The 8,927-nt window shown below is 48.5% G+C and overlaps 1 protein-coding gene across 1 annotated transcript; it reads right to left on the bottom strand.

Annotated features, from left to right (window-relative positions):
- Positions 1-4,888: 4,888 nt before the first annotated feature.
- POLR2F (RNA polymerase II, I and III subunit F) lies at positions 4,889-8,920 on the bottom strand. The gene is made up of 5 exons (XM_080361266.1): positions 8,842-8,920; positions 8,614-8,683; positions 8,355-8,485; positions 6,720-6,791; positions 4,889-5,076 (listed from the first exon to the last, which is right to left on the bottom strand). Exons 1-5 carry the CDS (start codon positions 8,859-8,861, stop codon positions 4,986-4,988), a joined length of 384 nt encoding a protein of 127 aa, XP_080217392.1. The 5' UTR covers positions 8,862-8,920; the 3' UTR covers positions 4,889-4,985.
- Between the last annotated feature and the right edge of the window lie 7 nt (positions 8,921-8,927).

Here is an 8,927-nt window from a genome sequence, read left to right as displayed (position 1 = left end):
GGAATGGGGGACGGTGACCGAAGCAGTGACGGAAAGGCTCCGAAGAATCAGCACAGGCAGAAGAGCCTCCAAACTCCGAGGTCACTCAGTGCCATCCGGCCACCAGAACTCACTGAGTATATGGAAGTGCCTTTCTTGACCCTGGCTATTGCTGGCTCACCCGCCTAGGGAAGGTTTTTAGTCCTTTCACCCTTTACCAATTTCACGCAGGCCACGTGACTGGCTTGCGACACCTTATCGGCCTTCTAGATGAGGAGGATTCTGGACATGGAGTGACTGGTCCACGGTGGGTTTTGTTGTGTGCACCCCGGACTGTATGATGAGAGCGACTGTCCTTTCCTTCCCCTCCCCAAACTGCTCCAGGGAGTCAGCACGTCTTTCCGACAGGCCACAAAGGCCGACACTTTGTCACCTGCAGTGGGTGAAGGGTGGTTGCTCAGCCTTGGTGAACATGTTATGGGAGGAGCAGTAGGGAGGACGGCACGGCCGGCTCCCTTGCGATTGGCGTCGTGCAGCAGTCCTGCCTAAGATTCACACATGCACGAATCTTGAACTCTGTTGGAAGACCAACCTACGCTTGCTTCCCTGCTGATTTCCACAGCTATATCCTAGCTTTTGTCCCTCCATCCTGCCTCTGCTTAATCCCACATCCTTTCCTGCATGGAGATTTTTAAGGCTTGTCTGAACAACGTGCAGGACTCAGGAACCGCGTTGTCGGGCTTAGTGTTACTCACATCACAGCCTGTGTGTGCATGCGTGTTCACGTATGGAGGTGCAGGAGAAGTGGGGAAGGACCAGTGAATGACTAAGGTGCTGTGGGTGAATCCTCCTTTCTTACAATTACTCTATATATTTCATTTATGTCTGGCATTTCTGGCATCTCAGTCCTTCCTAATCTCTTCAGTATCCCAAACAACTTCTGAGCAAACTTGGTCCTTGCTCTTCCACAGCTGACTGCACCTGCCTGAACTGAAGAGGCACCAAGAAAGATATTGTGTGCTTGCCAACACCTCGAGTTGATTCCAATACTCTCTTTGAACCTCCGCTCCAAACTCAGGCTGATGGGGTGTGCATCCCCACTCATTTCTTCATTATGTCTTCCAGTCAGTCAACAACCCCCTCCTACCTATGCTGAAGACAGAAAGATGCTCCTGTGGCTCTAAGCAAGGTAGATATGCACCAGACTTGGATGAGGGTAAAGAAAATAAGCCTATTTAAATGCAAAATAATTTGTTTTCTCCTTCGGGTTTCAAACTGGAAACAACCGGCCCTCGCAGTTAGATTCACTTCCTTTTTTCAGCCCAACACCTGAGGACAGTCTGCTTACTTCTTCTTTGTCACCTCCAGGTGGTTTGTCATGCCAGGGAGTGAACTGGCACCGAAGTTGCTGCAGGAAAAGATGATTCCTGGCACTTGATCACAGGGACATATTGTGGGACCTTTCAATGGATATTTCAGTCTAGAAAGATAAAATACTTTGACCAAACGTGGACTGTGATCGGTGCCGCTGTTTCCCTCCGCTGATATGACTGTCAGATGCCCTTCCTGCCTTCCTTAGCTATGGATGACTTCTCCTTGTTGTGTCTGAAAAGATCACGTAGAATGTTTGCTCCCTGTACACATGTAACCTCTTCCAGCCCTGTCCCCTTATTTATGCAAGTAGCACCTTCCTCCCCCACCTCCCTTTCCCCAGTCTTTATGCTGTCTTAGCGCCATTAACTCTGCATTAAACATATGGAACAATAAACTTAAAAGTTTCATTTTCATGTGCCCAGGGCTTTTTGACTTATTTCCTGAAAGTCTCAATTTTTTCCCTCGGTAAGTGTATAACGGGTCGCACCACCACCACCACACGGATCTCGTGCATGGCCTTTCCCTGTCTTTCATGAAGACGACACAGGCAGAACTCTGGCTTACCAGTCCTCCTTCACAGGGATGAAACTCATCTTCTGTTCACACCCCAACTCCAGTCATTTCTTCAGTGAGAAATGTGGTAACACGGATTTCTGTTCTTCAAATTCAGCACATACAATTAAAAGCAGTGCTGTTTTGCACATGTTTCACTCAATAATTTCTTTGTGTGATTGTTAATGCTCTCTCAAATAGAAGCATGGGGCTTCTCATCACCAGGTAGCAGATGATGTTCCTTCGAAAATAAAACTTCCCCACATACACAAACTTGTGTATTTTTGGAAGCAACCATTAGTTTCCCTGTGGAAACTCTCTCCCTCTCTTGCCTTCCACAAACAATAGCCTAAACACACACACACAGGGAGTATACTCAAGAATAGGTGTATGCACCTTCTTACTTGTTAAAGAGGACATCTCGAGTGCAGTCAGGACCTGGGAGACTATCTGAAGCTGTTTGGAAAGGAAATGTGCAGCAGATATCAGTCTGCTTAAAAACACCTCTCAAGGCCAACAGTAGCAAGGTAGGATACCAATTAACACAGAGACTCCACAATTACAAATCGATTCCAAAGGTTTCAATGCAGACAACATGTGATCGATCCAGTGAACTGGTGTTCCCTAAATGCTCTATGTGTGAGTAGAGTAAGCAGGATGTCTAGGAACTGTGGAACACGTTCAAAGCTTTTTAAAACTCACAGCACTATTTGGATGAAGTCCTGTATAGGGCCATAAGCATTAGCAGGAGAATGGCTTAATGGATCTAAAAGTAGTGATGCCAGCTGAAGAGCTCCGTGCAAGACAGGACAGTGGACACTCACTGGAGAGGAGGAGAAATCTCTACCCCAAGCTACAGCCTTTGGGAAGAGTCCAGAAGGGAAGGACTGCACTGCTGAACAGGTCAGAAGCACGTGTGGGGAAGGTGGTGAGCCATGGTGGAGTTAGGGATAGGAAAGCTAATCACAGGAGTGGGAGCAAGAAGGGACACCATGTGGACAAACAGAAGAGTGGGAAAAGTTCTTAACCACACACGAGTACCCTTCTCCAGCTCTCCAAAAAGCAAACTAAGAAAGCGAATGGGCTCTGCCCCAACCATTCCCTAGTTGAAGGGTTGGCTCCTCTTATCTAGGAGGGTCCTCACAACTAAGACAGGACTGAGAATGTTGCTGGTAACAGAGGGGTTAACCACTCCTCCTGCAGCCTAGCAGGAGCTGGCCCGACATCCTTCCCTATCCCTTTAATCGTATCTGATACAGATGCAAGGCTGGGGAGGGGAGGCGGGTAGGGAACAAAGAAGCCATTTAAAAAAAAAAAAAAAAAAGGACAGAAAACGACCCCCGCGCTCCATGGCGGACGCCAAAACGATTGCACAAAGGCACCATTTCAGGGCTGAAATTTCACCGCACCAACGTGATTAAAGGATTCCATGGAGGGTGGGGGGAAAAGGCTGAAGGCCACAGTACTAGAAATTAACCTTTTCTGGGTAAGGATGGCCTGGACCAGGAAGTATTTGTGTTCCTCACAGTCGACCCCCCTTCCCACACCTGCAAGCATCTCTACATTCCCTTTGACCTGTCATTCTGCCCAGAGACCTATTTGGCTCTTGCATTCTCACCTGCAAAACCAGTCCCTCCTGTGCACACCAGAAAAGAAATTTTGGACTGATGCTTTTACGGGGAGCAGTAAGAGAATGACATATGCGGCTGGTTATATGAGCTGAGTTCCCAGGCAGGTGCATACAAGCTCCCTTTGGGACATGGATGCTCTCGCGCAGGCACTGACCACACATACAGCGTGGAGAATGCATGGTGCATGGGCATGGGCTTTAACACAAACTAGTTGGAAATATTCTTCCTGAACCAGTGTAAAGAGAAAAAATAATGTAAAGCAGAAACTGTAGGTAAGGTGTGCCTTCCTCCTTCTTCTCTTTAAAAAAAGAGAATAAAAATTCCAAGAGCTCTTTTTAATAAGATAATTGAGAAAGACTTGGTGTGTTCTGCCCAAGAGCTCAGATCTTCCTCATACAGAGCAAGAACCTTGGCGCATACAGATAAGAAATGAACAGTAGGCAGTGTCTGGCTGGAAGCCCTTGCAGATTGCAATGCATCCACCCAGCTCTTGATTTGGGCATTTAACCTCTATGCACATCAGAGGTGAGAGTGTAGGTACCTGAAGGGGACAAATGCCTGATCTTTCATCACCCTACAGCTTAAAAGAACTCCAGGATTTAACTACTGTCATGCCACCAAAAGAACCAGCAGTGTATGTACAACTGAGATGGCTGGAGAGCACCCACACCCCCAGGACCACCAGTTCCACCACGTGTCAGAGAACGGTTGTACAAGGAGGACGCACGGCAACAACCTACAACCGCCGAGCTGGTAGGGACCTCGAGTGGCAACTGCGCTTCCAGCTGGGGCAGCACCGCTGAAAGGGGATCCCCACTTCTGATAAGCAGCAGGAGCAGAGAAACAATAGGTGATTTGATGAGAGCTGCTCTACGATACTCCTGAGAAGCCTCAGAGCCAGCACCAGCCAGAGAGGAAATTGGGGGTTTCCACAGCAACCTGCTGAGGGCACAAAGGTCCAACTGTCTGGGGGGAAGCAGGGGAGGTGTCTCAGCACTCCCGTTTTAAAAAGGAACACGGGTGGAGGGCTGGAGTCTGAAGCCAAAGTACCTGCAGGAGCACTTTTGTACAGCAGGAGTTAATTGGCTATCAGTCCTATAACCAGGGAGGAGCAGTGCTGGAGGAGGAAGTAGTTACTTCAAGCTTTAGCAAAGCGAAAAGGTAGGGCCTTCACAGGTGAAAAAATAAGTTGCAAAATAAGCACAGTACTTGGCTCCCTAACCTTACTAATACAACCCATGACACAGAAAGAATAATGACCAAGCTGGTAGAGAGGAGTAAGAAAGTCTTGGGCATGTAGGACTGAGATGAAAGAGAAGGTGAGAGGAAAAAAACAAACACACACATTTAACTTAAAATGGTGAGGTTTATAATTTATTTACACAGATATAAACAAAAATAGAAACATCTCTGGAGAAGGAAAGAACCAAACCAATGGCTGAAGGCTGATCAGTCTGTGATAATTAACTCATCCACACCCCAGTCTTCATAGCTCCCATCTGGTAGGTAACGACGGATGATTATGGGGATCTTGCGTGCTCTGAAGGGAGGACAGAGAGGTGAACAGAAATGCCAGAGCCTTCACTCCACCACTTCAGCAGAATTGAGGTGCTTAGTGGCTTCAGTAAGCTCATCACGTTTAACTGATAGATCTGTGTGGCACCAGTGATTTGGTGTTATACAGTAGAGGGAATCCCCAACAACCTTCTCTCTTTCATAGGTGCAAAGCACTGAGCACCCTTAGACTTGAAACAACTGAAAACCCACAGGTCAGCCCTATGTTGCCACTGCAGAATCGAGCCCTGTGATCTCAGCCCACTATGAGACATCACCAAGCATCTAACACAGATACATGCGGAGAAAAAAAAATTAAAAAAAATCAAGTGACTTCAGAAACAAATCCACTTTCTATTTGTGGAAGATTTTTCTCACGAGAAGCTACAAAAGTAGCAGAATTCTGAGAACCTTCACAAAAAAGCAATATTTACAGAGTATTTTGCACCTTGAAAGCATCAGCTGCATTTTAAGAAGAACGCATGAAATAGGGACTATTCAGGGACCAGAACCTGGTACGGCTGGGGCGCAGCACAGCATCTGCTAACACTGCTTCCAATGAGAAAGCAAGAAAATGCTGAACACAATTTAACTTAATGGAAGTAGATTTAAGTCATCAGAATGTAAGCAGACAGCCTGGCATCTACCCAGGGCATAAGGTTTCCACTGTATCAGACTTGAAAAGCAATACAACTTTAATGATCACATGCAGGGCCGTTGTTTTTCCAGTACCAAAGTAGCTCCCTCGTGCCAAGAATTATAACTGAGTTTTGGCACAGAACAGGATGCCACTGTACTTTGTCACACCCTGACTTACTTTCTAGAGCTCATGCTCAGTGACCAGAAGCAACTCAGTCTGAGCTTGGAGATACGACAAGAACATGACCCAGGGAGCTTTTGACAATGATAAAGTGAGTTGTAATAGATGCAAAGTCTACAAGAGCAACCGAGGGAGCAGAGGGACAACTCCATTCAGCAAATGGGACTTAATCAGTTGTGGAGTCCAATTTCTCCACTTGGAGAAATACCTGCCTGTGATCCAGGTCACCAACCATGCTGGCAAACCGTGGGCCAGCAGGGAGCTCAGCTGTGGGAAGGTGGGACTGTAAGTGGTCATCTGAAAGCTGCCTCTGCTACAGTTGAAAGGATTTATTTATCTTTCTGTAAGCAGGGAATGTACCGCCCTGCAAGCACAATAAGCCACGCGTGGGATAAGAACATTCTTAACAGGGTCTCCACGCCACCAGCCTGACCCTTATTTTATGTTTTGCCCACACTTCACTTGAACACAGGTCTGTTCAGACAGCTGCTTCAAATCAGTTCCATTCAGGGAATTAAATCAGTTCCAGAAAGATGAGGACCTTGGGTTCTCATCATAAAGAACACTTGGACCCTGAAGTAAAAGAAGTCAGAGCACCTCTAATCATCAGTACTTTGCACAAGCGACTAGGATGGACGAGAGCAGCTGTGGAGAAGTTCAGAGATGAAAAAGGGGAAGGTAATTGTAGAGCTCACTGTTAACAGGTGAAGACGAGGTTCTCTTGGAATAAGTTGCCAAGTGCTGGGACAAGGAGAAGACTGCTGGCTATATGGGAATCAATATACTCACTGCCAAAATCTGAGACTTACTTGAGTTCTTTCATGGCAATCAGCAAGGGGTCTGTCTCTCCTTCCAGCTCCACCATCACAGGGGCGCACATCCTGGGAGAGAACATCAACAACCACTTGAGCAAAGGCACAGAGAGGGAAGAGGGACACCTGAGCACATGCCTACGTCTATCACCCGGACAGTGGTCAGCAAAGAGGGAAGGTGGGACACCACCTTGGCAAGTCTGATTTGCTCTCTCATGCGCTTCGGGAAGGAAATTCCCCCACATGATTATGGACTGAGCTTTTACTTGCATGCTTTTTTTGCCCCAACCCTCAGCCTCTGCTGAGCAGCTGGTGCTCAAGGGCTGGTCAGATCCACACCTTTCTAGTCACCCTCTGCTGTACTTAAATGTGAGGATAAGAGCGGTTCTAAAATTAACCCGCTGAAGAGGGTGGAAACACTGTACAATGAGCACACCTCCTACATCTCCAGCACGCCTCTCACATTCCGGTTTGCTCACATTTTCAAGGCTTTGTTTGAGGGGAAGCGAGGGGCTGGATTTACCACGCACTCTGCCTGTGGGAAGGGAAATCTAAGCATTTTGCAGGGGGCTACAACAGCAGAGCAAACATGGGTGACAACATCCACGCATCAGACAGCAGCAGCAAAGACAGTTCACGTTATGCGTGGATAAGGCCACTGGGGGCTGCTGCTGGCCAAGGCTCAGCACTGAAGGCAGAACATGCAGGTGAAGCAGAACCAGGCACCAGAGTTCTGGATTAAAGGCCCAGCACGGACCCATCTCGTTACCCTCATTATTTTTGGCCTTCCACCAGTTGAAAGAACATGCACAAAACAGTTTCACAGAGCAAAGACTCTGCAAAGAAGAGCTGGGAAAAGTGATGATTAAGGAAAGATCTGTTCACCACCTATGAGCTTCTAACAATGTAGAGGAAAAGCATAATTTTCAAGGTGGATATAACAAAGATGAAACTCAGAGACAGGCTTTCAGACAAACCTTGCCATGGCCTAACAATCTCACTCATAAGATAGTTTTTCAAAAGGTGCAATGTGTTATTAAAACAAGGCTAGACAAGTAAATGAGGTTGAGAGCAGTCAGCCTTAACGGCACTCAAAAAAGGACTTAAATGTTATTACTTATTATAAATGAGGCCTTACTATCCCAAATACTTTTTAAAAACCTTACACCAACTGCACTTAGAACAGATTTCAGGTTGTTTACTCCATTCCCAATTCCTACAGTATCAACTGAAGATGTTTTGGAGCATCCTTCCCTTCAACATTGGCTTTTGCAAGCCAGTTCTGAGCTCTCCAGCCCACATGGTCTGCCTTACGAAATTCAGAAACCAGGATCAGCTCGTCACCTTCCCCACTCATTTTGTCTGTGACTTGGAAAGTTCATCGCAGCTGCTGAATGCCCTGCTCTCTAGGCACAAGTACCAGTCTCAGCCAAGGAGAAATACACAGACTTCACATGCAACTAAAAGCTCCCCAGTCCTGTGCTTCAGTGCTGACCAAGATGGTGACCCGCACGCTTGGCAGTCACATAAGGGATCATGTGCAATTCAGGAGTTTTTAAGGGAGAAGGAAAGAAGCTTTCGCTGGGAAGGGAGAAGGTGCCAAAGACTTGGGATACGGAGTGAAATACTCACGCGATCTGGAGGGCGCGAGTGCCCAGGACTCTGGCTCGCTCGTACTTGGTCATGTAGGGGGTGGTGATCCGCTTCTGGTTGGCCTGCTGCCGCTCTCCCGAGGGGAGGATTTCCACGTTCTCCTGTCCCTCCTGGGGAAACCAACCAGCCCAGCGCTGCAGCTCAGCCGAGCCCGCCGCCCAGCCCCCGAGGCCTCCCCAGCCCCAGGACGGCCGAGCCCGGCCGTGCCTCAGGCCCGCGGTACCGGCAGAGCACGCACCTCCTCCGCGTTCTCCAGGTCCTCCAGCCCCTCATCCTCCTCCACATCGTCGAAATCGTCCCCGTCAAAGCTGCGGGAGGGACACGCACGTTGAGCAAGCGGGTCCCGCCGCCTCCACCACAGGCTCCCCCCGCCACGACCCGACGCGCAGCGCGACGCAGCGGCGGCGGCAACGCCGCCTCGCCTGAGTTCTGCTCCCGTCCCACCCCCGGCCGACCCCGCTCTCACTTGTCCTCGTTGTCAGACATGTTGCCTCCGCGCCGCCTTCCTGCCCGGCGGAAGTAAGAGCCACTTCCGGGTGCTCGCCGTGACGC

This window comes from Nesoenas mayeri, assembly GCF_963082525.1.
Source record: "Nesoenas mayeri genome assembly, chromosome: 1".
NCBI lineage: Eukaryota > Metazoa > Chordata > Aves > Columbiformes > Columbidae > Nesoenas > Nesoenas mayeri.
The sequence above is the reverse complement of the archived record's forward strand: the minus strand, read 5'-3'. Positions and strand labels throughout refer to the sequence as shown.

Excerpts from the sequence above, each read along its gene's own strand:
- POLR2F (XM_080361266.1), bottom strand. The coding sequence starts at position 8,861 with ATGTCTGACAACGAGGACAA. Across the intron at positions 8,486-8,613 it reads ACCTGGAGAACGCGGAGGAG|GAGGGACAGGAGAACGTGGA; the intron begins GTGCGTGCTCTG and ends TGGTTTCCCCAG. Across the intron at positions 5,077-6,719 it reads ATTGCCATGAAAGAACTCAA|AGCACGCAAGATCCCCATAA; the intron begins GTAAGTCTCAGA and ends TCCTCCCTTCAG.